The following is a 27130-nucleotide window of genomic DNA, read 5'->3' as shown; positions in this document are numbered from 1 at the left end:
CCTGGTCATATGTGAGCCAAACTCCTAGGCTCCAGGAAGAAGTGAAGGAGGCCCACCTTCCCCCAACTCCTCTCCCAAAGGGGTACACCTCAGCAGGCCTGCTGGGGATGTACAGGGCCTGCCTGAAAGTCTACCATCAGCAAGCTGCTCCTCTTACACTCCTGACTTTTGAACTGTGTGAATTCACTTATCAGACTCATTTCCTCCTAATCTGTTCCAGCAAACATTTAATATGTGAGAAAGGTGTATGTGTGGTAGGGACTCTGAAATGTTAGTTTATTTTATACTGGGAAAGGAGGAGAGCTAAAAAGCGGATGGGGTCCCATTCCTGCCCTTACTGGTCAGCTAGTGAGAGAAGCCCAGCTCTAGCCAGTGGCCAAAATGTCACAGTAATGTCCCTCATGGAAGCCACCAAATACTCCCCAGCTTGTGAGAATGGCAGGCCTCCCTCCAGCTGAGCCTGGGGACTAGTCAGAGCATGATGAATGGCTGGAGAGGGGCCCCAGGCTGATCCTCAGCCAAGGGTGGGCTATGGGGGAAGGGGACAGGATCCCTCTGCCTGCTGTGGCTGCCACCTGGCACAGGTGGTTTAGCCTGACTTCTTCAGGAGTTCTCAGGCCTCTACTCACCTCCGGCCTTGCTGCAAATCTGGCCATCTGAGACGAGGAGGAGGGTTTTTGTGGGGGTGTCAGCCCCAGTCACTAAGGCCCTGGGGTCTTTGGGGATCTCAGTGAGCTCAGAAAGGTCTAAATGCCCCTTCCTCCACGAAGCCTTCCACACTTCCGGGCCAGAGGACCGGCTCTGGGCAGTGATCAGCACCCGGCGCCCGTCAGGCGCCCTCCGCTTTGTGTGGTGGAGGGTGCAGCCCCGCCCGCACGCTGCCCTGCCTCCTGAGGCCCCGTGTGCCTGTCCGCACGGAGCCGGTGCCCAGCAAATACCTCTAAGCTGAACCACGAACTGCTCAGCCAGGCCTTTGGGATCCGGGGCCACCTGGGCACGGGCCCGGTTGAACAAGTGTGGGCTGGGCCGCCCATTCCCACCCGACAGCTTCACGCCTCTCCAGGAGCCCCGGGCGTGCGGAGCCAGTCCAGGCCCAGTTAGGCGAGTTTCATTTCGTCACCCTCTGAGCGCGCGAGCGCGGGTGCAAATAACGTTGCCCCCTCCCCTCCCCTGCTCCCTCGGAAACTCCGAAATTCTGAAACTCTCGCTTGCAAATGGTTGCAGTCGGGGCTGTAAGGGCCCCGGCCAGAGGCGGCCAGACTAGCTGGGCAGCGGAGTGCTGGGTGCCCTGCGCCCGCCCGCCCCCCTACCCCACCGCCTCCGCCCGGCCACCCCGCCCAGGCCGCGAGGCCACCTCACCCGCAGCGGAATGGAAACCGGTTCGACAGGTAACAAATAGGTGGGTTGTCACCGTTATTTCCCAACGCATGCGCCGTCGTTCCCAGGGCCACTCCAAGCTAATTAGCTCGGATCACCACCCGCCCGCCCAGCCACCGACACACAACGCCGCGAGCCAATAAAGCGTGAACCCGTCCGTCCGGCTCGCACTTTAAGACTTCCCGAGCGGCCGCGGGGACGCCAGTCGAGCGGGAGACGCTTACCTGCCGCTTCCGCCGCCGCCCGGTGCACCTGGCTGCAAGGGACCTCGTTCGGAGGGAGGCCGGGAGCAGCTCCGCGGAACTGGACCCCGGCGTGCGCCGTCCCGGGCACGGGGTCTCCGCGGAACGCGGGTTCGCTTCGGCGACTCCTTCGCTGAACTGCCCCCCACCTCCGCCCGCCTCCAGCGCGGCCGGGAACGGTGGTACGGCTCCGGCTCCAGCTACGGAAGCGGACGGTGCCGGAGGGTTTCGAAGAGGGTTCGAAAATGCCCCGTGCGTTTCTGGTGAAGAAGCCGTGCGTCTCCACGTGCAAGAGGAACTGGAGCGAGCTCCCAGATGAGGAGCGCGGCGAGATCTACGTGCCAGGTGAGCGCCCGGCCCGCCGGCCCCCGGCCCCCCGCCGCCCTCGAGCCTGGGGCGCCTGCGGGGCGGGGCGGCAGGGCCCTGTCGAGGCGGCGTGCGTGCGGGACGCTGCGGCAGCGAGCCCGACGGCCGGCGCAGCGGGGGCGCCCGATTTAATGTTTAAGCGACCGCGGCTCCGTTAGCCCCGGGCGCGGGGGGAGGGGGGAGGCGGGCGGGGGAGGCGCCGAGGGCGGGCGGGGGCCGCTAGGTGGGGGCGAGAGCCCGTCCCGTCCGAGGCGCGCGGTGCCGCCCTCCCCTCCACCGGCCCGAGCAGCGGCGCAGGGGAGGCAACGGGGTGTGTCACTGCTCAGGCGACCCTCCAATCTCTAGTCATAAATCCAGAAAGTCGGGACTTTTATGGGGCGGGAGGAGGTCACTGGAGCGATGCCACTTTGGGAGGCAGGGAGCGTGCTGGAGTTCGGCCGCGGTTTGTGCAAAATCTAAGAAACGACTCAGAGCTTAAGACACCGTCATTGGTCTCTCCGTCTCCTTCCCCCGTCTCCTTCCCATTCTGGTGACCAGAAGGTCGCGGAGAGGGTCGGGCCGACGGGGGGCTGAGAAGACAGTGGGGAAGGCGCCCCAAGTACAGAAGACGGAGGTGGGATCCGATCTCACATCTGCTCGAAACTCGCGTCCTTTAATTTCGCACACCACACCATTGAGCAGAAAGTGGTTTTAGGGAGCACACCCCACAGCCAGAGGACCAGGCCCCGGGGAAGCCGTACACCCAGTTTATTTTTGGAAGACGCCTTGACAGCGTCAGAGTTTAGAATGAGTAACCTAAGTTATTTCTTCCTCCCGTGGCATCTTCCTCTGGAAGCCCTACAGACATGTCTTTCCTTTCTGGCATATTCCCCGCACCCCTTGCCCCCAACAAACTCTTTGGTCAGGAGAAAGCCAGTTTCCTTCTGACCTCCCCTTCCCCAGACCTGGGGGTGGGGCAGGGATGCCCTGAACACCATAATTAACCAACCGACTTTGACCCTTGATCTGCATGCAGGCTCCAGGGCACCGCCCCGGGTCTTGTAGTAAAGTGGTGAAGTGAGCTCGGTGAGGGGCCCTGTGAGGGCTTGTGCCTCAGTTTCTCTCCTAAATTAATTGTTGGAGGCACTGGGTATAGTGGTGAGATCTTTTTGGCCACCAGGATCCAATGGTCTAGGGCCCTGGCTGGATGTTCACAGCTTACCTTTCTCTCAAGTGCAGGCCCTCTTCAACAGCTTCCTTAAAAAACAGGGAATGTGCCGCAAGTCCCTGCTGACCCAAATGGGGAAACTGAGACAAAAAGAAGTGAGTTGCCTCCTCATCTGAGGTGGATCAGGTTGTGGGCCCAAGATTCTGTTAAATTCTTGCTTCGCCAAGTTCCCAGGTGAGTGGACTGGCCTTCTACCCACAAAGGGCCTGCTTAGGGGCCGAGCCCCCGACTCACTCCTGCCTCCTCCCTCACCTGTTTGTCTTGCTGCTTAGCTGCTCCTTGGGATCTGATAAACTGAACTTGGACTGTGTTAAAGGTGAGGCGAGCCTTGCAGAGACTCAGTGTGCTGTTATTTTTAGCTTTATTTCACATCTCAATCGCTAACAGATCATGCATTGACTTTAACAAAGGACAAAGAAATTCCGATTGTTCAAATCGTTGACTTCCTTGCGTCCTGGTGATTTTCCCTGTCACAGTTGTGGTGGCCCCAGCGGGAGTGGCGTGGGAGACCTGAACCCCAGGGGCGCCCACAGGTGAAGAGGAGGGCTTCTGGGGGGTCTGCACCACCTGCTGCTGCTGTCCAGGTTAGGGATGCTGTGCAGGCCACTCACTCTCTGGGATCATCTGGGGATAGTTGGGGAGGTGGGGGAGTGTCTAACCTGGAGGGTGAAGGTGAGAATTTGCCCTCTTGGCTCTGGTGAGGGAAAGTGTTATGGGGTCAAGCAAAGTGTAGAAGTCAAAGAACTTAATTTTGCCTCTAAAAGCGGCCTGGAGAGTTTTCCCACAGTATTTGGAAATGAAAAAGGGAATGTTTTCGGGCCACGCTTGGGTGCCTCAGAAGGCTGGAGAGTGGGGAGTGTTTTGTGGTGGCCTGTCCTCTGGCTGGGCCATTCCATCACCAGCCAACCATGACCCCAGGAGCCGGCTGGGCACGTTTCCTTCACCCCACCTCACAAACTCAGCACGTTGTGACCAGCTAAGCACTGACCCCGTTCCCACTGCATTGGGGGAGGGGACCTAGGGGACAGGGATGCCTTTGAGGTCTGACTTCCTGTGAGGGCCCACTGAGGCCCTTAAAGCTCAGTGCCTGGAAGGAGAAGCTTTTCCTGACAGAGGAGCCGGGCCCCACCTGGCAGCCCTGACTCCTGGGCCCTGGGCTGATCCCACACCGCATCCTCTATCCCTGCAGCCTGGTTCTACAAGTTCCACCCCCAGGAGCAGAACCTTTCCCTGGGGCCTCACTCCTCCCAAAGCTGCCGAAAAGCCCAGAGGTGGGCACAAGGGTTGGAAGGCTGCAAGGGAGGGAGATGGCTCCGCTCATGCTGGGAGCATTGGCAGGGAGGGTTTGTGGTTTCACTGTCATCTGTTTGGGCCCCAGAGGCCCACAAGCCTTTCCAGAGCCCTTCACCGCCAGCCCTTCCCTTCCCTGTGCTTCTCTGTATATAAATATTGGCTGTGCAAACCTGGAAGAAATGCTGGTTTCTTGGAGAGGACCCCAGGCATCTGCGCCTGGGGACAAATTCCATCTCTTGGTTGGAAGGGGAAACTCAGGAAAAGAGATGAAGCTGGGATCCCCAAGCCTGCAAGGCCAGGAAGGCACCCGAGGGAGCCTGGGAGCTGGACTGACATGCTCCCAGCCAGGGCCTCCCAGGGCTCCTTCTAGGCCCCCTGCCACCCCTCCCCTGCTTCAGAGCCTCCTTGAGCCTGGTGTCAATACATACCGACCGTGGGGAGACAGCCAGGCAGGAGGGGAGACTGAAGGCTCTGACCAGGCAGGGTAGGCACCTGGGCCGCCTCTTTCCAGGCTGAGTTAGAAAGGCTGAGAAAGTCAGATTTGGGACACAAAATGCATCGGGGTGGTGGTGGTGGTGAGGAGTTGGAGCGGGGAGAAGGCGAGGCTGGGAGAATAGACAGCCAGGCTGTGGATGGGACAGAAAGCAACTTTGGCCCAGCCATGGGCTACACGGCACTCATGCCCATCCCAAGGAGAGCTGTCACCCAAGCTGCCAAACTGTTTGTCCCCAGCTTGGGTGACCTGAGGTGGAATGCTGCCAGGCCGTTTGTCCCAGAGAGAGCTGTTGGGGGGCAAGTCCTCTGGGCACAGGGAGGATGGGAGCAAAGAGTGGCCATTGCTGCTGCCAGGGCTCCAGTTGACGCTGTGCACCTTCAGCAAGCACGTGCTGCCCCACTGGGGGCCAGTGCCAGGCTAGATGGGAGGGTTGGCGGGTGCACATGCAGCACCGTTCCCGCTGCTCGGCCGTCCACCCAGGTTGAAGGCTGAAGTGCATGGCTTTAACTTCATTATGGACACGGTATGAAAAGTGGTTGGGAAAGGGGAAAAGATACTGCCTGGGAGAAAAACTTGGCATTCACAGGATGGAAACAGCAGGCCGAGAGACAAGCCCATTGTGTTTGCAGGGCTGCCTGCCTCTGCCAGCTGGCTGGCCCTGGCCGCCTTTTGGGCATGGCCAGCTGACCTGCTGGGGCTGAGGGAGAAGGGCACAGGGGGCCCCGCCCTTCCTGATAAGGTTGCAGGGCCACCTAATCCCAACCTGGGCTGTGCTGTCACAGGGGGTCCCCCATTCAGAGCTGAACTCAACCCCAACCTCCAGGTCGGCCTGAACTGGCCGTGTGTGGTCACCTATTCTCCCCAGAGAGCGGGGGTGGGGGGGCAGGCCTTGTGCCCTGAAGCCTGGGTGGGGGGACCTGGTACTCTGTCCAGCAGCTTTTAATGCAAGAGAGAGGGGACTGGCTGAGCGTGAGGCGGGCCCATGCCCTCAATGCCAGCCAGGTGGAGGCAAATTGGGCCACCCGAAGCGGAACCTGCGAACCCCTGAGGGAGTGGGGAGAGGGCCAGACCGCTCTGGCCTTGCCATACTCCACAGCTGTGGGCAGGATGAGTGACCACAGAGGCCGCCGCCTTGCCGGAAGCATCTAATTAGGGGACAGAGAGCAGCACGAGCAGGGCCCAACCAGTTCTGCTTCCTGCCTCCTGCCACTTAGTGACACCCAGCGACAGGAGCAGCACACCACTGAGCACTCCCTGTGCGTGTGGTGGCAGCAGGAACACGTCCACGGGGGTGGCAGGAAGACCGGTTTGGCAGGGCAGGTGGGATGAGGCAGACATCCCCTCCCTGGCAGCCGTGTGGCTGCCCGTCGAGCCTCACCTGCCCCTCCTGGGTAGAGGCAGTACTGAGGCCAGATGAGGCCCAGCTCCTCAGCACCACCATTTCAGGGTTCCTGTGGAACAGGAGAGGCAGTCACAGGCCTCCTCCCAAACTGGCCCAGATCCTGAGAACCCTAACCATGACCCCCCACCCCCGCCCACTGCCAGAGGAACAAAGCAGCCAAGAGTGACAACTGGCTTTGGCCACAAGCCAGTTAACCCTCACCTGCTGTCATTCCTCCCTGCGCTGCTCCATGTGTCGCGGTGTGGCCAGGCTCCAACTTCTGGGAGCCTCCTCACTATCCGACACCGTGACGGAAGAGGGCAGAGGTTCCCGTTGGCCTCTACCTGGGTTGAGAAATGGAAATTGTCATCCAGCTTTGAATTCTCTGCCAAGATCTTCACTAGCTGGTAAACTGGCATCTGAAACTGCCAACGCTCTGGCACACCCTGCCCTCCCCACCCCAGCCCCCAGCCCATGTGCACAGACAGACGTCCGGCGGGTAGGCCAGAGGGACCCCCGAGAGCTTGGGCCTGATGTCCAGCTTCCAGGGCTGGGACCGAGGCGCCACGCCAGCTCAGAGGCCAGGCGAGGGCCAGGCACTGGTGAATCAACTCCCCAAATGAGGTGGCTCATTAAAGTCTCTGGGCAGACGGACGCCAGTGCCAGCAGAACGGGTTCTGGGCTGGGGCAGGTGCATTCTTCACCTTTGTTGTTTTGAGGGGGCGAGAGCAGAGGCCTGTCCCGAAACTTTGGCGCTTCCATATTTACCCCTTCTCCATTAACATGCCCCTGGCCTCCCCCACATCTCCATGTGCCTCCACATCACCTCCTGAGGTGTCCAGGCAGAGGAAGTGAGGGCAGCGCCCCTCCTGCGTGGGGCCACCCTGCCCTGGGTCCTCGTCCTCTCCATCACCAGCCACTGGCAGTGGGTGCAGGAGGCCCTGTGTGTGTGTGCATTTGAGACCCTGACTCAGCCTCTTAAGTGCCTCTCCCTAAAGCTCACTCATCCTTAAATTCCTGCAGTTTTTCCTCCTGAAGCTTGGATATGCCTAGCTCAGGGTTTTACATAGAGAGGTTAGCCATTTTGGAAGAAAAGTACTGATGAAACTGAAACATTAGATGGCCTGCCCCGGCTCCGCGGGCTCTGAGACTCCCCTCCGCTCTGTGTGCTCAGGCAGCTCCTCCCGCCACCCAGCACCGGGGCCAAGCCTCTCTGGCTCCGTTTAGCGTGAGGTGCCTGCCTTGGGGAGTGGCCGCGTCAAAGGGCTGCCAGGTATCGGTGCCTCAGAGGGTGGGAGCCCAGCCCTCCCTGTGCTCAGTGAGCGGTCCCTGCCATGGGGGAGGGTGGCATAATGGCTGGCAGGCCTCCCAGGAGACTGTTACGCTGCTGCCACATCCACCTGCCGCGCCCTGACCTCCTCCCTTCCCCACCCCTACCCAGCCTGCCTGCCTGCCAGGCTAGGCCAGCGGGAGTGGGGAGCCTGGAGTCCTGATGGGCTGTGACAGGCCGGGAGAAGAAGGGACTAGGACCACACAGTCCCCCATGGCCAAACCTGCCTGGAGGAGAGGCCCAGAGTGGCCCAGAATACCAGGGACCCTTCTGGGGCAAGGATGAGTCCCTGGGCCTCCAGCGGTGCCCTTTGCCCCTGCGGGAACCTGGATGACGCCTGGAATCCAGAGGGACTGGCCCAGGTGGGGCGGGCAGACAGCTCTCCCAGGATAATTGGCAGGGCAGGTTCGGTCCTCCCAGTTCCGCTAAGACACAAATTACTCAGCGGGCAAGCCTGTGGGCCGGGGCGCTTGCCTGGCGTCACCTGTAATTACCTTAATGGGGCGGGAGGGAGGTGCTGCGTGTGGTGGGCTGGGGGTAGCCCTGCTCCACCACATGCCTGCAAGGGGCGGGACAAAGGCTTGAGGCTCAGCCAGCTCATTTTGCCAGGCAGCCTTCCTGAAAGACCTCAAATCCTCTTTCCTCCACCTAGCCCCTCACCTGGCTGTTCTTCTCTCCACAGTCAGCCTGGGCATCTACCCGCCACAGCCTTATCAGGAGCCAGAGCCATCGGTGGCTGAACCCCCCTCCTGCCCCCTGGCTTTGGACATGAGCCTTCGGGACCCCAGCTGCAGTGTGGCCCCTGGGCCCTGCGTGGTGGCCCAGCTGCCCTCAGAAGACATGGGCCGCTTGACAGACCCCCAGAGCAGCGACCATGGCTTCCTGCGCACTAAGATGAAGGTACCAACCCTCACACTGTCTCCAAGGGCCAGGGGCATGTATGTAGAGCTGTGTCCGGCCCATGAGCCATGGAGCACACGAGATGCAAGCAGAGGCTGGCCCTGGACCCAGTCCAGGTCCCCACAGAGAAGTGAACCTGGCTAGCTGAGGCACAGATGGAAGTGAGACGGAAGAGCAGCGGGTCCAAAGTGACAGTGGGAAGAGGCAGGGGGTTCCAAGACCTAGCACACTTTATGGAGTCCATTCTGGGGGTTGTTACATTCCTGGCCTTAAGGGGAACCACATCTCTACACAGAAGTCCTAGGAAGAGCAGGCAGACGTGAGCCCCGCTCAGCACCTTCCCCTGGGCTCCCATCTGTGCTGCATCCAGAGTGAGGTCTGCAGTGCACTTGGTGGCTAACTGTTCCTTGAGGCCAGTGCCCGGCGGTCTCTCCCTCACCCGAGTGTGTCACTTCCAGCCCTGTTGGTGCTTGAGGCCAGAGCGGGGCTGTCCCTGGCTGGGCCTGCATTCCTGACAGCTCCAGGATCTGGCCGCACCTGGCAGCAGTGATGCGGTGGGAGGGTTCTTTTCAAAGTGCTATTCCGGGTGCCAAAAGGCCAAAGGAAGCTGGCCGTGAAATGCTGCTGCTTCCTCTCTTACCTGCAGAGGCCAAGTGGGTGTCATAACTGGAGGGGAACCATCAAGACATGCTGGGCAGCTGGCACAGCACCCTGAGCCCCTCGGCCCTCCCTCTCAGCCGTGCACCCCAGCGGGTAGGAAGGGTGTGGGGAGAGCAGAGGCACAGGACAGTGGGTGTACACAACCCGCTAGCAGCACGGGGGGCCCCCAGGCGCCAGCAGCCGTAAGATGTGTGATGGGTGCACCCGGTGTGACAGGGCCATCCACAAAGCACGAGCAACCCACAGAAACTAGCAGAGGAGGGGCATCAAGACCATGCCACCGCCCCCGTGCTGGCCACACGGCCCGGAGAGCACTGCCACCACTGAGCAGTGTGCCTCTGAGGGCTTGGGGTGCCCAGGATCTGCGTCAGAGTGACCCAGGCTGGGGGGAGGTGGGGACATGAGATGGAAGGAGGCTGGCCCTCAGTGAGAGGCCCACGGTACTCATCTCCACTTCTGAGGAGAGCTGAGATTTTCCCTTATTACCAAAAAAATGAAAAAACTTTGTAAGCAAGAGAGTCATCACAGTGGCAATGGGATTAAACTGTACCACATCAGCCCTGGTCCGAGGGGAGCCGGGGGGCCGGCCTGGCCTGCGGGGGACTCCAGGCTCACAGCGGTGGCCTCAGCCTGAGAAGGCTTCCACAGAGACCGTGTCACGGGCGTCTTCCTCTGTCGTAAGGCATAGAACGAGGGCAGAGAGCAGAAACTAGAGAGATGCAGATCTGGGCTCCGTGAAGAAGAACCTTCTAGCAGGCAGAGTTGCTGATGGTGAATCAAGCTGCTTCTCTAGGTGGTTAGCTGCCCATTTGTAGAGGTGGCAAAGGGGCTGGGTAGCAACCCTGAAGGGGGACTTGGGGATCCACAGGAAGCTGACCCTAGACCCAGAGGTTCCTTTGTGCCCCACCACCGCTGCTGCCCGTGAGCCAGCGGCACAGAGGTGTGGCCTCTGGCGGGTGGGCACAGCTTTCCTGGGGGCTCGCGTTTGCGTCCTCCCAGTCTGCCCACCTGCAGCCCCAACTCTTGGATGTCTTTCACAAACACCATCCTCACCCACAGGTGACCCTGGGGGACAGTCCCAGTGGAGACCTCTTCACCTGCCACATCTGCCAGAAGGCCTTCACCTACCAGCGCATGCTTAATCGCCACATGAAGTGTCACAACGACGTCAAGAGACACCTCTGCACCTACTGTGGGAAGGGCTTCAACGACACCTTTGACCTGAAGAGGCACGTCCGCACCCATACTGGTGAGCGGAGCCCCCTGGCTAAGCCCTGCTCACTTGGGAGCCGGTGGCCTGGGAGGGGCATCTGGGAGCCCAGGGCAGAGGCCTCAGCTCATCAGTTAGGCCACTCGGGTGTTGCAGACGGACAGGCCTCCGTCCATTCTTCTTCCCCAGAGTCAGCTGGTCTGCCCTCCATGTCCGGGTCCCTGATGCTTGGCCCTGTGCTTCTGCAGGTGTGCGGCCCTACAAATGCAGCCTGTGTGACAAGGCCTTCACACAGCGCTGCTCTCTGGAGTCTCACCTCAAAAAGATCCATGGCGTGCAGCAGAAGTATGCCTACAAGGAGCGGCGGGCCAAGCTGTACGTGTGTGAGGAGTGTGGCTGCACGTCCGAGAGCCAGGAGGGCCACGTCCTGCACCTAAAGGAACACCACCCTGACAGCCCACTGCTGCGGAAAACCTCCAAGAAGGTGGCTGTGGCCCTGCAGAACACTGTCACCTCCCTGCTGCAGAGCAACCACCACCTCTGAGTGGCAAAGGCCCGGCCCGGTCGCCTGCCTGCTGCCTGGCTGGCCCACCCTCCTGCGGCCTCTGGCTGGACCACTGGGGGTCAGGACCGGAGCCCCCAGGCACACGTGCTCACTCTGGCCCTGTACCGACCTCTGTTCATGTTTGTGTTTTGTCGTGTGGCCAGATGCGTATGAGCATGGGGCAGGGGTGAGGCCAGGGCCTCCTTCCGTTTGAAGCAGCATGCCTACACAGATAGGACCTACTTCCCGGAGGAGGTCGTGAGGGTGATCCTGTCGCCCCCAGGGTGATCCCTCCAGAGCACAGAGTGTGGGCTGCTGGTCACCCGTGGATGGCAGAGTCGAGAACGTTGGCAAAGAGCACCCCTGCAAACAAGGGCAGTTGGGGGGCTGGTGATGGCCCACCCGGCAGCGCTTCTAATACTCAGGGCTGCAGGGGGCTCTGCCTTCTGACAGGGACACATGCATGTGCGCCCAGCTGTAGATGTGTGAGCACACAGGAGGCCTTTCCACATATCACCTCATTCTTCAGAAATCAGTAACAAGGTGCCAAGGAAGTTCCACTTCCTTTTTCAAAGATGACAAATGTACAGATATTAATATATATTTGGTGCCGATGGTGACTGTTTTTAAGAGAGGATGGAGCTGGCTTTTCTCCCTCCCCATGCGCCTGTTTATCCCGGACGCTTCGCACCCCCTCTGTGCCTTGGCTTGGGTGGCTGCCCGGACCCCCTCCGCCCTCGCACCTGAGATGTTCACCCTTAGGCCTTGTTGCTCCGCCCGTGTCTGGAAGGGGCACTGAGCTTTCTGTTCCTCCCCTTCTGCCAGGACAACACGGCATGTCTGCCTGCCCTGCCCTGCAGCTCGGCCTCCCTCCCACAGCCTTGCGAGGCCAGCCTCAGAGTCCCCAAGAGCCCCCTTGTGTCTTGGTAACAGAGTTTTTGTGGAACAAGTCACCGTTCCAGAGCTGGCAGCCCCGTCCGGCTGCAGCTTTAGGGGCAAGCCAGGTGGGACGATGAGTCTGTGATATGCTCGGGGTTCACGGGCCTGGGGCAGTAGGAAGATAAGACATGTACAGGGCCAGGCTGCGAGGCCTGCTCCTTTCCTGGTTGAGGGGAATACCCTAGGACAGCAGCAAAAAATTGGGACGGAGTAATAACCAGACACATCAGAAACTTCTAGAGGGAGGACAGTAAAAGACGGTTAACAAGTTATATTTATAACCTTTTTTCTGTTTTTCAACTGGCAAGGCTGGGTTTTGAACACCTGTAAGAGCCACCCCTGGGCTGTTGGCTCCATCGGAGGGAATCGGCCAGACTCCCTGGGCCTGGTGGTGTTCCTGCTAATAACAGGAAAGGGGTCAGAAGGGAGAGATGGGCAGGGGCTGAGCCAGCCTGCCAACTCAAAAGAGGCCCATGGGACACAGCAGGCTGGGCTGCCCCCTGAAGCCAAACCCCCAAGCAGTGGGGGCACATCCCTGGGCTGAGGGAAGGAGCCTTCTCTGACTTCCCTCTGAACATGTACAGATTGTTCTAGAAGACTCCTGTTTTATTTTACTTTAGAGTGTCCAGGAGCTGCTGTATTCTCGAAGTCACATAGTATATAATGACCTTGTCTGGAGGCTCTGTTTTGTTTACATTCTGTGTCCCCGTGTTATCACAGTCTGAGGGAGTCTTAGAGCTCTGTGTTATCTATTTTATTTTATAACTTTCCCCACAACTATTAAAATCAAAGAAGGATCATTTTCTGCACTTTTGCTTTTTTGTCTTATAGGCCTTTTTCACCCTGCAGGGAAGTTAATCAAAACAACTGATGCATTCTTTCAAAGCTTTACCCTCTTATGGTTACTGGTGGGCCTCAAATCGAGACAAGAATGCAACCCCGATAGATTGAGTGGCCCATCCATGGTCTTGGCAGTCACACCTGCTGACCCCTGGGCTACATGCTCTGCTTGTGGCAGCAGCAGGGGCCTCCCCATGGGATTCCTCCACCTGCCTGATGCTCCTGCGTCCCCACGGGAGGTTCTCCTTGGAGCCGGTGCAGTCACTCAGGGTCCATTCTTGGCTTCTCTTCCCAGCACCCTGCTGGGACCATGACATGAAGAGGTCAGGCACCTAGCTAGAGGGACGGCCACACTTGGACAGCACCTGTCCATGCCAGGCACTCAGAATGTTTCAGGCATGTTGGCTCACCCGATCTTCCAGCCACGCCCTGAGGTGGGAGCTGTTATCACCACCAGCAGAGAGAAGTTAGGTAGCTGGCCTGAAGTCTCATGACTGACTAGTACAGGAGCTGGGGTGCAAACCAGACAGCCTGGCCTGGGGTCTGTGCTGGAAGCACCACCCACTGTGCCAATACAGAGGCAAGGAGACAGCATGGCATCCCCAGGCAGGTCAGCCCAGAAGGAAATCAGAGGTTACCTGGCCTTCCCCATCACCTATCCAGGATCACTTAGGGAGACCTGATCACTCTGGGGACCCTGGTCCTCGGGTCGCAGGTCAGTGTTCTTCCATCGCATCCCTGGGAGCAGGTAGGTGGGGTCGGCAGAGCATCAGGCCTGGGCCCTGGGCAGGGTGCTCCAGGAGGCATGAGGGGTGGGTGCCCTGGTGCTGTGAGGAGAAAGGACCTCCAGGGACCCCTGTGAGAAGCCAGAGCATTGGAAAGGGTCCCAACCTTCCTTCTGTCTTTAACTAGCCAGGCACAGAGGATTTCTCCTTACCTCTAGAAGCCTCTCGTGTGAAAGGCCGACCAAACTCAAGTTTTACATGTGCCCAGAAGAGCAGAGCTCATTGTTGGGAATCCAGATGATCAACCGCTATGTAAACTTTAGGAGGAGTGGGGGACAAGCTTCCAGGAAGCTGGGGATAGGGCGGGGGCCGGGGTGGCCTTCCAGCCTCTGCCCTCATTCCTTGGGAGAGCTCAAGGGGGGGGACACCACTCAGACACGCCCTTCCCTGGCAGGGTCAGGCCAGACAGTCACATTTCGAAGGCCCCTAATGTTCTCCAGACTCTAGGATGGGTGCCAGGAGAGAAACAAGAAGTATGGGGAGCTTCTGCTACTGGGAAATAGGCCCTAGACAGGTAGAGAGACGCAATTGATGCCATCAGTTTATAAGTAAGGACAAATGGTGTGGGACTCAAACAGGAGTCTTTTGCATCAGAAACAATAAATACTTCTTGGAAGAAGCAGAGCCCCGGCTGGGCTGGAAAAACAGGAGGATCTGAATAGAACAGAAGAGAAGGGATGGAGTTTTGGGGAGTGGGATCAGGCACAGAAGAGGGAAGGTGTGGGCAGTGGGTGGGCAGGGGGTCTCACTGTTCCATCAGCAATCTGGATGCCTGCTTCATGCATTCAGCTCACCATGGGCATTTCTGAGCCCTGCCCCAATGTCAATAAGAACTGATAAAACGAGATTCTGAGAGACAGGAGGGTTGGCTTGAGCCTAGCAGGGCGGACTATGGAGGATGAAGGTGGAGTCCTATTTTTGTACCTAAAAGCGACCAAGTGCAGGGTGGGGAAAACTTTATAAAAACAGGAAGTGCTACAAAGGCTTATACTTCTTTATATTTTTATGTATTTTCTAATTTTTTTACAGTGAGCATATATTATTTTTACAATCACAAGAAAATAAAGTTATAAAACAATTTAGAGGTTCTAGCTGACAAGAAGCTCAACACCTGGGCAGGGAAATGGAGCTGCCCTTCCCTGGCAAAAGCCGATGTGATCTTGGACAGTATCAGAAGTGCGGTGTCACAGCTGTGATCCCTTCTCTCCCCCTGGGTGTTGGACACCAGTGGGTGGTGGGAATGGGCAAAGGCGGGGTTAGTGCCATGGGCCTGCCTTGTGCTGCCTGTGTGGCCCTGGGCAAATGATCTAACCTCTCAGTTCCCTATCTATAAAATGAGGTGGGTTCCTAGGTTCAAGAATCCCTTTGTGTTATAAAGACTTTATGTCTCTAGGCCCCCATCTCAATAAAGCCCTTGAAGAAACTCACTGATGAACTGTGGTGGCAGTGAGGAGCCGCTAGAGGCTGGACGTTGCTGTGTGCGTGGGAAAGGCCAGCCACATGGCCGCTGGTTTGGTGCACACAGAGAGGCTCATTCCAGGTGGCTCCACTGGCAGACTCTGGGCCAAGACGTGGGAAGTGGAGGGGGCACCCCCACTGCAGGAAGACTTTGACCTGCCTTGGCTTAACCACAGAGTGGTTGTTTGGCCAGGCAGGTCCCCAGGCATTGCCACCGGAGGGCTGCTGGCTGGGGCTGGCAGGGCACTGTTAGGACTTCCGAATGGGACTCCTTCGTGGGACAACGCCACCCTCAACACCTTCCACCCACGAAACTCTGAGAGGGTCAGAGCAAAGTGGTCCTGACTTCCAGGCCTCACCACCATCCCCAGGGCAGAGGCAGGGTGAAAATGCTCGGGAACAGAACGGAATGGAAAGGAAACCCCGGGAAGAGCCACCCGTTGGGAGGCTGTTCCTATACTCTGGGCTTGGGTGGTGAAGCCCCGGACTTGTTGGGAGAAGAGGGTCCCCTCTCACCGTCTCTGGCCCTGCCTGCCTCTTGAGCCTCCCAGACACTCCATCCCAGGTGACAGCAGCCACTGGATCCAGGCTGCCCCCGCCTTCCCTGCCCAGGACCTGCCTTCCCAAGTTCCTAGCGTCCGCTGGATACTCCGTCTCCACCCCAGGCTCGGGCCCCTGGCTCTGCCGATCAGTGAGGTGCTCTCAGTTCTCCCTGAGATGCCCTCCTTGCCTGGCAGCCTCCTCCTGGGCAGCAGGCTCACTGGCACGTGGGGCTCCAGTCCAGCAATACTGCGGGGCTGGCACTGGAAAGCAGGTTGAGTAGGACACGGTGACTCTGGTCCTGGGCAAGGGTGGCACACAGGATCAGCTCTTCCAGCTCCTGCCTCCTGGATGCCAGTGCTGGGGATCAAGTGACTGGCTGCCTGCTTTTTCCTCACCTGTTCTCTATACGTGAAGTGGGTGAGAATACTTTCACCTGATCAATCTTTCAAAGTAGAATAAAACACAAATCAGGTGCCTAAATACCTTCCTCAGTGATGAGAGGGTGGGGGCCAGCTGCCTAAATCCCAGACCGGAGCACCCCACCCACCCCCTGCCTTCACCTCTGACTTCAGGCACAAGGGCCAGCTGGCATGCCCCCCACGCCCACCCCACGCCCACAGAGAGGACGAGGCGCAGCACAGAGAGCAAGAGCTGCCTGGTTGGCTGCTGCGCCCAGGCTGAGGGCCGCACCACCCATTAGCTTTCCAGCAGCACATCTCATTCCCCAGAGCAGAGGATCCAGCACTGGAGTGGAGACCAAACCAAGACAGGCTCCGGGGCCCCTGAGAGGTGGGTGGCACTGGCTGCTAAGCCCAAACGTTCGTGGAGCAAGCATTTTGCTTCAGGCACACACGTAACCGGCCCTGTAATAGCAGCTGATCACCACTGTCATTTAGTGAGCGCCTACTATGCGCCAGCAGCGCCCAGCCACGCTTCTTCCTGACATCATCACTAATCCCCACAACAACCTAGGAGGTAGTTATTACTGTTCCTATTCTTAGACAAAAAGATTGAGGCTCATAGAGACTTAGTATCTTGCTCAAGGTCACCCAGATAGTCAGTGGGGGGCTCTTGTCTCACAGATTCCCAACTATCAGGAAAGGGGGCTTCCTTCCTTTCAGCTCTTCCCTCATTCTCCCGACACAGAGCACGCGCTCCATTCCCAGCACTGTGCTGACGCATAGGGGTGGGAAGGTGAGCTAGGCGTGGCCCGTGCACTCTGGAAGTGGCCCTCAGTGGGGGCAACACCGCACCCCTGCCCGGCGGCGGGGGCCAGGGCGCACTAGCAGATGCAAACCGTGGACAGCAGAGTGGGGCCAGGCTGCCTGGGCTCCGCCATCGAGCAGAGAACTCCGAAGTGCCCAAAGGGCACCCATGTCAACAGAGTTGAGGAAAGGGAAAGGAGGAAGGCACCCCGCCAGGCTGAGCACCCCCTGCACTCCGGGGCACTGAGCGCCAGCCTGGAGGTCTCTCCAGATGAGGGCAGTGAAACCTCAAGAGGTTAACAAATAGCCAAGGTCAAGGTGGCTACCTGACAGCAGACCTTCCAGGGCACCTACCTGGAGCTCCCCACCCCCATCACACTGTCTTCCCAGGAAATGCGTGGAAATATAAGAAAAAAAATGTTCTGGAAATTCCTAAGCCCAGCTGTGTGTCAGGGGAGAGGCAATGTCCCCATTGGGAGACCAGAGGGGCCGAGGGGGTCACAGGGTGCAGCTCTCGCCCCAGAAATGGCAGGTGTGTTTGCTCCTGCTGAAATTGCAGCCACGCTCATCTTCCAGACATCCCAAACCTGGAGAAAGGGCCAGAAGGGAGGCGCTTAGGGGTCGGGGTGGTCTAGTCCCGTGGGAGCTGTGAATGAACTCCCCGCGGGCATCCGCCCCCTGCCTCTCCTGACCTCCTCCCTACAACCCCAGTTTTCCAAGATGGTGATCTTGGTCGGTGAGAAACTCATCCTGTCTGCACCACCTGGGAAGTCCAGTCCAGCCGGCTCCTGCCGCCCCCTCCCTGCCTACCCCGCCTCTGGGGGACTCCAGGTAACAGGCCCAGGCGCTCCCCTCCCCACGCGCAGCCCAGCCAGTGTGCGGCTGAAGGGCACCGGAGAACTGGTCGGACTTGCGCCCCTTTGGCCAGAGGCACAAACAGAACGTGTCAGCGGTAATAACAGGGCAAAGGAGCGGACGGCCTGAGACTCAGAAAGAGGAGGGCAGGCCTGCCTCCAGCGCAGCCCTGCCGCCAGGGCCTTTCTCGGAAGCAAAGGGGCCCTTGGAGAGTGGGGTTCTCTCCCTCCTGCTGCACAGGCCTGACCAGTGCTTCCTCCCCGCACAAGGGATTCCCCTCGGGCCTTGTGCTCCTCCGCCTTCTCATCACCATCTCCCAGGAGTTCTGCAAGGGAGGTTCGGGTCAGGCTTTTCTGAAGCAGGAACTCTGGGGGTCCACCACCATCCCCCAGGCAGCAGCTGGTGTCAGCGGGGGAGGAGAGGAGGTTCTGGGGTGGGGGCCGAAGGGCTGGAGCTGCCCTCACCGGGCTTGGTGCCCAGGTGAGGAGGAATGGCCTTCCCTAAGGAGGCCAAGGTGCTCCCGGGGGTGAGTGCGGAGAAGCGCTCTACAAAGTTAGCTTTGTTTGGGAGGAATCTGTTAAAGAGAAAGTAGGGGAAAAAGATCAAAACATCTGTGGTTAGGTTGGGAGAGTCGGGGAAAATGACTATGTACCCAAATTCATGGTGCATTAAAATGCAATGTCAAAATGAGTTTTAACAAGATAAAATGTTAGCCTTAATATAAAGAATTCTTATGTATCAGAAAAAATTACACACCATTGAAAACTGGCAAATAGTATGGATGAGCTATTCATTAAAGAGCTTCAAATGACAAAAATCATATGAAAAAATTCAACTCCATAATCAAAGAAATGAAAATAAAATCCGGTATACAAGTCTATGACAAAACTGATTATAATAATGGAAAAATAGGAACAATCTAGTTAACTCTCAAACACCATTAAAAATTATAATGAAATATTATGTTTCCATTACATATGCTGTTATAAAAAAAAATTCACTAACAGGAAAATGTTTACAATTATTAAGTTTAAAAAGCAGGTTCCAAAACAGTGTGTTGGGTAGGGACGTCTTCCATTTTTGTAAATCCATCATAAAACTTAGGAAAGACTAAACACCATAACGTTCAAAATACTAAGTTATTACTCAAAGTGGAATTATGATTTGTATTTTCTTCTGTTTGGTTGTCCATAGTTTTTACTTTTTCTGAGTATCCCATGTTGGTTTTGTAATGAAAAGAAATCTTGGTGACTTTGAAAGAATCCTTGGCGGAGGAAATACAAGAATCGCTTGCTTTATGTATACGCTCTTCACCAAGAGCGGGGATCCTTCCTGGATAATCACAGAAGTAGGGGTGGGATGGAGGGAAGGCTGAGGTCTGAGGTCACCGGGGGTGCAGAGTTGGGTCAGGGGAGAGGCCTATTCCAATCCTGATGACACTCTGCAATCTCCAGGGGCCCACGACTGTGTGTAGAAAACAGAGGATCCAGAGCCAGGACACGAGTGAGCCCTGTGACTACCAGTTGACACTGAGGAAGACCCTTGACCTTTCCCAAACTTAATGCCTATGAATAGAAGTAACAGTAATGCAGGATTATTGTGAGGATTAAATAAGATAATTATTTGCTTTGTGAGGTATAAAGCCCTACACAAATGTTAGATGTTGTAGTTAATAACATACATCTCTGATTCAACCTTAGCAAGGTGGCCCGGGGTGCAGCCAAGTTTTCGCTGACTGTTGAGAGCGCTGGATGCATGGAGGGGAGGGGCCGTTGCCCCGCACGGTCCAGGCAGACTCTGAGCTTCCTTGGTGCGCACTATTAGAATGTAAAAATAAAAATAAAATAAACCCATTCTGAATTCAGAGGAAGGTGTTTGGGGACCTTCTGACTAGTCTGAGAGGAAAGACTCTCTAGCCCAGGACAAGAATCTCTGGTTGGCCACCTGGTGGTTCTAGCAAAGAGGGAACAGCCCGGGATGCAGAGGCCTGTGACCCCCTTTACCTGTACTTGTTTACTGACATTTTGGCAAAATGCTTGGGAGCTGAGTGGGGTGGCCCAAGGATGCCACAGCTTGTCATCTAAGGAGACTGGGAGAGGCTGGGTGGTGGTTCCAGTTAGATGAGTCCCCACCCTGCACGAGACGGGGGCAGTCATGGCTTCTGGGCGGAGGTGGCAGGCACACTCATGAATCATAAGCCCCTCTCATTCATGACCGACTAGCTGGTTCTTACAGGGCCATGCAGGGTTTTTATGCAGTATGGCCCCAAACATTCTCAAAGAGAACCCCTTTCTGCATCCCACTGGGTGGGAGGGATTTATTGATCAGATGACCAGCTTTCTAAATAGAGACCACGTTTGGAGACTCCTTCACGACTTCACCACTCCACGTCCTCCACATGAGAGGTGTAATCTCGGTCTTTCCTTTGTGCTCCTTCTCGGATGCCCTCCCCGCCCTCCCTTCTGTCACCTCCTTGTCTTCTTTGGGGCAGTTTTAGTTGCTCTTCCTCTCCTTGTCCCTCAGTTTCTCTCTGCTTCTCCTTGTGTCGTTCTCTCCCCAGTTTTGGATCCAGCTACTGTCTTCCTCTAGGCTCTTCTTGTCACAGGCACCTGCTGCTCAGAGCCGCCCGACGCAAGCGTGTCCTGAGCCAAAGCGCAAGGACCTCTGCGTGCAGGGAGTGTGAGGAGGGCTCTGCTGTGTCCGTGCCTTCCTGCAGCTGACGTGCCTGGACCGAGTGCAGGTCTGGGGGTGGAGTCCCTGGCGCCCGGGCAGGCACAGTGCACCTCCATGGGCGGGGGAGAAGCCAGCAAGGACAGCCTTGCGCTCCCGTTGGCCGCTTCTCTTCCACTCTGGGTTCTTCCAGGCTTTTCTGTGTATCCCTGCTATCCAGCTGACTGCCAGGATGAGAGATTTTTCTATCTCCTCATTCCTTAGAACCTCACCCCACTCTAACTTTTCTAATCTGAATCTCATTTTGAAATCTCCTGCCCAGGGGTTTTCCCAACACCTCCCAGTTTTGTATCAGTCTGCTGTTTATAGCACACTCAGATCAGGAATAAAGATGTCAGGGGGATGGGATCTGACACCACACCCTGAAAATTCTCCTGGGCCCGAGACAGTCACTGGACTGGTGGCACCTGGACAAACAGATCTGTTCCCTCTTTATCTCCCAGCAAGGAAGAAACCCAGTAAGCTCTAAGCTGAGAACAAGGCTTGGCCAGAAGGCAGATGCCAACTGGGTCATATTCCTCCCATGGAAGGACATTGAGGGTTGTAGCCGCAGGTCCACTCTATACCCAGGTGGTCCTCTCAAAGCAGCCCATGGACTTCTCTGCCCCCAAAGTGCTCTGTCGGGAGCCATTCCACAGGAATATGCATCTCAGTTCCCCACCCAGGGTCTAATGGGGTGGATTTCTGACCACCAGGACCCTAAGCCAGGAGCAGCCTCTAGAACAAACACAGAGAAGTGGGTCAGTGTTGCTTTGAACAAATGAAAATGGATTGTTCTCTGCCTACAAAGGTGACCCACCACCCTCCTTGGTAACCTGAAGCCCCAGTGAGGAGGGGGTGGCCTGCAGTCTGGCCATGGACTAGGTTTCTCCAGAGGAGCCGAAGGATTGAACTGTCTGGGGTTGAAATGGCAATCTGGGTCTCAGCATCAGGTTCCAGTCCACAAGACACTTCACTTCAATTTTTATTTAAAAAATATATTCAAAGTTCCAGTCCTGCATCTAATTCCCAGAGAGCCAATCCTTTGTCTGCCTGAGCAGAGGGCAGTAAGAAGGCCAGGTTAGCCTCTGGAGGCTCCCATTACCGCTCACTGCGGTGAATGCTGCCGGCAGGTACCAAGCCTTTCTTTGCCCCTCCTATAATTTGAGGATAGAAACTCCCAAGGCCACAGCAGGTGCCTGCTCTTGGCACTTGGGGTCACTCTTGCTTCACCTTGGTTCACTCAGTCAAAGCCTTCAACTCCTGCCTCAGCACGGAGGAGCAGAACCGTCGCTTCCCTCCTGACCCCTCTGCACGTGCACACGTACACACGCACACACACACACACACACACACACACACACACACACACACTCGCACATGTTCACACACCAGGGCAGGAGCCCAGCTCTCCTGGAGGAAGAGCAAGCGTCCAAGCAGAGGGCGGACAGGAGTGGCAGAGGGCAACTGGTAGGAGGAGGGCCTCACCTGCCCTGAGCAAGGCCTGGGCACCTGAGTCGGCTGTTCACTGTGCCAACATTTTCTTAGAACTCAATATTGCTCAGAAGACAATCTGACAGGTACACACAATCACTAATTGTCCCTTGACATCAAAGGGACAAATTGGCAAATATTGGTGACAGAAACATGGAAACTCTCCATTTATGGCTTGCTGTCTCTCTTCTTTTCAACACTTTGGCCACCAAACCTTTGTCAAACTCCAATGCAGGAGTTCCCAAATGTTTTCTGCTAAGAACACCTTTCGGCAGCCAAATGCACGTTATATTCCCTCTCAGTGCAATCAATGATATTAGCCCCTCCTCCTGTCTCGGCCACGGCCTCTGCTTTTTCCCTTCCTCACTCACCAGCCACCAGGCTCCTCTCAACAAGGGTGTAAGCAGTTCCAGCTGGACTCCAGGCCAGCTCCGGAGCCTCCTTCTGTGAGCTCCCCACCCCCGCGTTGTCTCTAGAAGATTCCTTTGTCCTTGAGGCTCTCCTGGGGGTGAATGACCCTCACGGCACAGCGTTTCCTCCTCTGGGGCACACAATAATATTCGTCTCATAGGAAATCCAACTCCTTCACCCCATGACGGAAGGTTGTTCTGGGCGAAGGAGAAGCTTGATGGCCCCTAAAGAGCACAGGTTCAGGGAAGAACCACTACCCAAGAGGGGCAGGCGAGGAAACGGCCCCCTGCCCAGGCCACAGCTGTCCTTCAACCACAGTCCGGCACAGCAGGTCACGGCAGCATCAGCTCAAGCATGACGATGGCAGGATCACAAGCACGACGACTGTGGTCGCCTTGACGTTCCCTGATCCCTGGCTGTCTGACCGGCTGTCCTGAGATGGGGCTCTCGGGGAATCAGAAGTCTGATGCCTCAACACACAGGAAAGCAGGGCCCACCACCTGCCTGCTGCCTCACCTTCAAAAACATCTTGTGAAAGTGCATCAGTGGAAGCAATCTTTTCATTCTACATCATATTAGTTCCTGGAACAGGGGCTGGAACCGTGCGGCAGGGCAAGTCACCCTGCAAAGGACTGAGGGCTCACATGATGGCAAGACACCAGTGGTCCAGCTACCACTCACACTACTTCCGGAGGTAAGAGTGTTGGTGCCAGGGTCAGGGACGGGCGACTCCAGCCGACAGCGCCATGTGCTGCTGAGTCCCCAGCATCCACTTCTTCCTCTTGGGCAGCATCCCCGGGGTGGAAACGGAAGTCTGTGAACGGACCCAGTGTAATAGCGAGTCAGGTTGCAGGCGAGAAAACTGTTCCTGAAGTCATTCAAAGTACTTTATGACCATTATCTTATTGATCTTACCACCATCCAAGGAAGGAAAGGAGGGGAAAGGCGGAAGGCTTCTTATTTCATCAAAGCCAAAGTGAATGGGGCACTGGGGGGGTAGGTGACCTGGCCACTAGTCGCCCAGAAAGTTAATCAAGTACAAAGGAACTCAACGCCCTTGCACCCTGCGCCACGGCCACAGCACATCAGACAGAGAGCTGACACGGCGGCGGGGGCTGGGGGACCCTCTACTCTGACAGTCTCGGGAAATCTGACAGTACAGACTGATTTTAAAAGATGGGCTCAATCTGACCCTCCATGTTGGGAAGGATACCAAAGCACAAATGCCCCTGACTTGCCTTCCCCAAACTTTGTGAATGACAGAGAAGCTCACTAGGGCAATTAGAAGTTGTCAGCTAAGTGGTTTGAGAAGGTGTGGCTGGAAGCATTCTGTGTTTTCTCCAAAGCCGGATGGGTAGAAGGTCAAAAATACAAGTTTAATGAGCTTATAAATTTGGAGTGACTCTTCACATCTTATAGTGAGTTCTGGGGTTCAAATATTTTACCTTTGACATCACAGAGGATGAACGCTTCCTCCAGAGCTGCCTCCAAGGACTTGTTCAGAGTTTATCCATCTCCCCAGGTAACTAACCGAGCAACCAGCCCTCAGTGTCCGGCGGGGAGACAACTCTTGGTCTGCAGAAACGCCTCCCCTCCCTCCTCAGCCAGCCACCCGCTACCCGAAATGCCTCCGAGGCAATGCTGATACCCTTAGGAACCATGCTTCCTATGAGGATGGGTTCCTGTCCTGGGCAACTGCTACACATTCTCCAGATGCTCTCAAGCTCAAGTTCAAAGCGCTCTAATCTCAGTAATCATTGTTTGCTATGGTGCTGTTCTAGCCTTTTCCATATACAGTATTTCTTAACATTCATTTAATTGAACTTAAAAGATAGTGTGCATAATGAGCCACAATTTGGCAAACAGATCGTGTAAATTGTGACTTGCTGACAGTGTACGGCCAATGCAGGAAATGGCCCTGTGAGCAGTATTGTCCCACGTGAGGCCACAGATCCAGAGCAGCTGCAGGGCGTCCCCTGAGGCGTACATGGGTTGCGTCACTCATCTGGGGCTTCACTACCCTGGCTGGTCCAAGGTGACCTCCCTTTCCAGTTGGTTTGTCCTTTAGAACTGGTATTTGGGGTACCACTTTAGTATTTTACTCTATTTCTGATCCATGCCAGCCTGGAGACCAACAGAGAACAAGCCTGCAGCTGCAGAATTTGTCACCACTTTTTCCAGAGCCCCAAACAGCATTGTTAATATTCAGGGACCTTGTCCCACACCATGGAACTATCTATTAATTAAACAGACAGCCTTATCACTAGGTCAGCTACATATCCTTTAACTTAAGCCCTTGGTTCCATTCCTTTCTCTCTAAGATTAGAGCATTTAGAGGGAATTTCTCAAGGACCAATAGCACAGAAATGTTCTTCTCACCCCAACATGGACTCCTTAGTCCACAGCCACCCCCGAGTACCCCATGGCTTCTGGTGTCTTTGTCCCAATGGCTTAAGCCTCCTGTGTAAGCTTTAATTTTTCAGCCTCTGTCATCGCCATGGGTTTTCCTGTGCTTCTGAGGATATAAGCAAGACAAACGAAAAGTGCCAAATCCTGTGTACACTGGTTGAATGGGTAAAACCTTAAGAAAAGGGAATCTTGGAAAAAGTCACAACATCCTGAGAATCCATGGTGCAGAGGTTCCGAATGTACCCTCCTGCCCCCAAACCAGCTGGAGTTGCAGACTGCCCTTCGCCAGGCTAAGCCAGCTCTATAGACAGGCATCTCCCTCCCGCCTGTGCTGTCTGGTTACCTCTCAGGACTCCTGGAAACATCACCAAGTGGAAATCCTTCACAGGGGAGACAGCGCCCTTCGGGAAGCCCAGCATCAACCTGAGACTGCCACCTCAATCCCCCTGCCTTTGGCAGTAGACATGGAGGACTCAGGAGAGAGGTGTCCCAGGTCCCAATGAGGAACGATGTCAGGGGAGCGAGGAGAAGGCACAGAGGTAAAGAAACTGCCTGAGACACTGCATAGGTCCCAGCCCGAGGGGAGCCAGGAGCGGAATGCTGAACCAGAGATGCATCTCTGAGGCGATAAGGCTCCCAGACTAGTTTGGCTTTCCTTTTCTTTCCGTCTTTCCTTTCTTCCTTCTCCTTTTTAAAATTGATCTCTAGCATCTGCATTCCTCTGGGCATGTGAAATTTATGCACTTTCTCTTCTTCAGTCCTCTTCCAGAGGCAAGAGCAGTGAAAAGCCCCAGGTTCTGATTCTGTGCCAGACTCAGTCACAAGTAGGTGGACCATTCTCCTTGCCCACACCAAACCGATAAGCCTGTGGCTCTGACATTCACTAGCGTTTTGAATAAGGACAAGGGGCCACAGCACGGAGGAGCTGCGAAAGACAGCCTCTGCCCTTAGGAGCTTTTATGGGATGGTCAGGCCAGCGTGGCTCTATGTGGCTTTAGGCACCTGCCCCTAAAAGTCTGCACAAGGTCAGAGTTACTCCAAGTGGAAGCCTCAGCACTTACTGACTCACTGGGCAATCATACCCTTTATTCTCACTGGAGACTCATCTGTCCACTGGCCACAGCATTTGATAGTTAGCACTGGGTTTTCTGTGCCTCCTGCTACTTAGATGCTCCAGAAGAGCTTTACATTTAAGTAAATCCAAGCATAAATCTCTGGAAAAGTGAAGACTGTTCCTGTAAAATAAGTAAGTCTTCCCAAATTAATTTGCCTCAGCTGAGACTGACATGATCATTTTTTCTAGGATTGGTGCCCATTGCATAGCCCATATTCCTTTCATCTTTGTTCTTTTATCATCAAAGAAGTTTGACACCTGAACTACAAAAAGGTAAATAACCAATTTCTGTCTTGCTGTACCAAAAACTTTTAAGGTCCTATAAATACAAGTATTTACTCTCAAAGGACTTGTGTTGTAAGGGCAGAGGAATCAGAAATATTCCCACGGAGGCTCTGGGGACCAAGCTCTGTTTCACTGGCTGGGTAAGGTCATTGCTAGGACAGAACGCCTGTCGCTGCAGACGGGCTTCTCTGGCGACCACACTTTCAGAACTGAGAACTGGTGGCAGTCTGATGAGCTGGCAAAGGGCCAGTGTGTCTTCTGCCTCAGAAATTGAGATTGTCTCAGAAAACTGATGCCACATGGCTGCCCACAGGACAGCTTTAAGAAGCCATTCTTGGCTGTGTTCAGCTGAGCGCCTCCTCATCATTCTGTCCCTCAGTCCCCTCCCCCAGCCCCCTCTCCCTGGACAACCAGAGTTTATGACATTGATTAAAGCAGACATTCAAACAGTCTTCCAAATTGTCTATCCACATTTTCATTTTCTCCCCATCAAATCAGTCTCCTCTTTTAAAAAGAGATTATGTCAGCTGAAAATGAACATAACTTCGCTTACTGATTCTGGAGAGGAGGTGTTACTGCTCTGTATCAAACTGGCTTTTTCCAGATTAAAAAGTATTTTTCCAAAAGAAGTTTTTATGGTTAAAATTAAACCACAGCCCAAAAGCTATTAGAACCTGGACTTTGGACAAATGCCAAAGGGGACGTTTCTGGGCATCTTCCTGTGGGAAAAGGAAAGATACCCACTAGAGGGAAGAAATTTTAAATAATCGAATAAAAATTTAAGGAAAATATTGGAACCTGTTCAACCACCCTACTTCAGTTAGAAGGCACTTTTTAACAACATTAGGAAAGCGAAACTGGCTGTGGGTGGAGTGGAAATGCTGCCAGGTCATCATCCTGCCTTAAGAAACCTGAGGACTGTGCCTACATGACAGACGTGCTGTGGTGGCACCACGCCGCAAGGACCAAGCTAGCAGTTTTTGTGGCTCCCCGCCCTGGGGCTGTTCCTATGTTTTTGTGATCACTAGCTCATCTCTTGAGGTGATTTGGGTTACTAGTCCGGATTTGTTATTCCCC

General features: G+C 55.7%; 1 protein-coding gene and 1 long non-coding RNA gene across 2 annotated transcripts; one reads left to right on the top strand and one right to left on the bottom strand.

Moving 5' to 3' along the window:
• Nucleotides 1–1495: 1495 nt before the first annotated feature.
• On the top strand, nucleotides 1496–12745 carry OVOL1 (ovo like transcriptional repressor 1). The gene is made up of 4 exons (XM_036995565.2): nucleotides 1496–1964; nucleotides 8375–8592; nucleotides 10312–10501; nucleotides 10711–12745. The coding sequence occupies exons 1-4, from the start codon at nucleotides 1865–1867 to the stop codon at nucleotides 11004–11006; spliced, it is 804 nt and encodes a 267-aa protein (XP_036851460.1). The 5' UTR covers nucleotides 1496–1864; the 3' UTR covers nucleotides 11007–12745.
• Nucleotides 12746–18414: 5669 nt separating this feature from the next.
• Nucleotides 18415–26135, bottom strand: LOC140844596 (uncharacterized). Its single transcript, XR_012123146.1, has 3 exons — nucleotides 22206–26135; nucleotides 20101–21078; nucleotides 18415–19448 (listed from the first exon to the last, which is right to left on the bottom strand). It is a non-coding gene; the product is annotated as an uncharacterized lncRNA (long non-coding RNA).
• Nucleotides 26136–27130: the final 995 nt, after the last annotated feature.

Source organism: Manis javanica, chromosome 11, assembly GCF_040802235.1.
Source record: "Manis javanica isolate MJ-LG chromosome 11, MJ_LKY, whole genome shotgun sequence".
In the NCBI taxonomy this organism is placed as follows: Eukaryota; Metazoa; Chordata; class Mammalia; order Pholidota; family Manidae; genus Manis; species Manis javanica.
The sequence above is the reverse complement of the archived record's forward strand: the minus strand, read 5'-3'. Positions and strand labels throughout refer to the sequence as shown.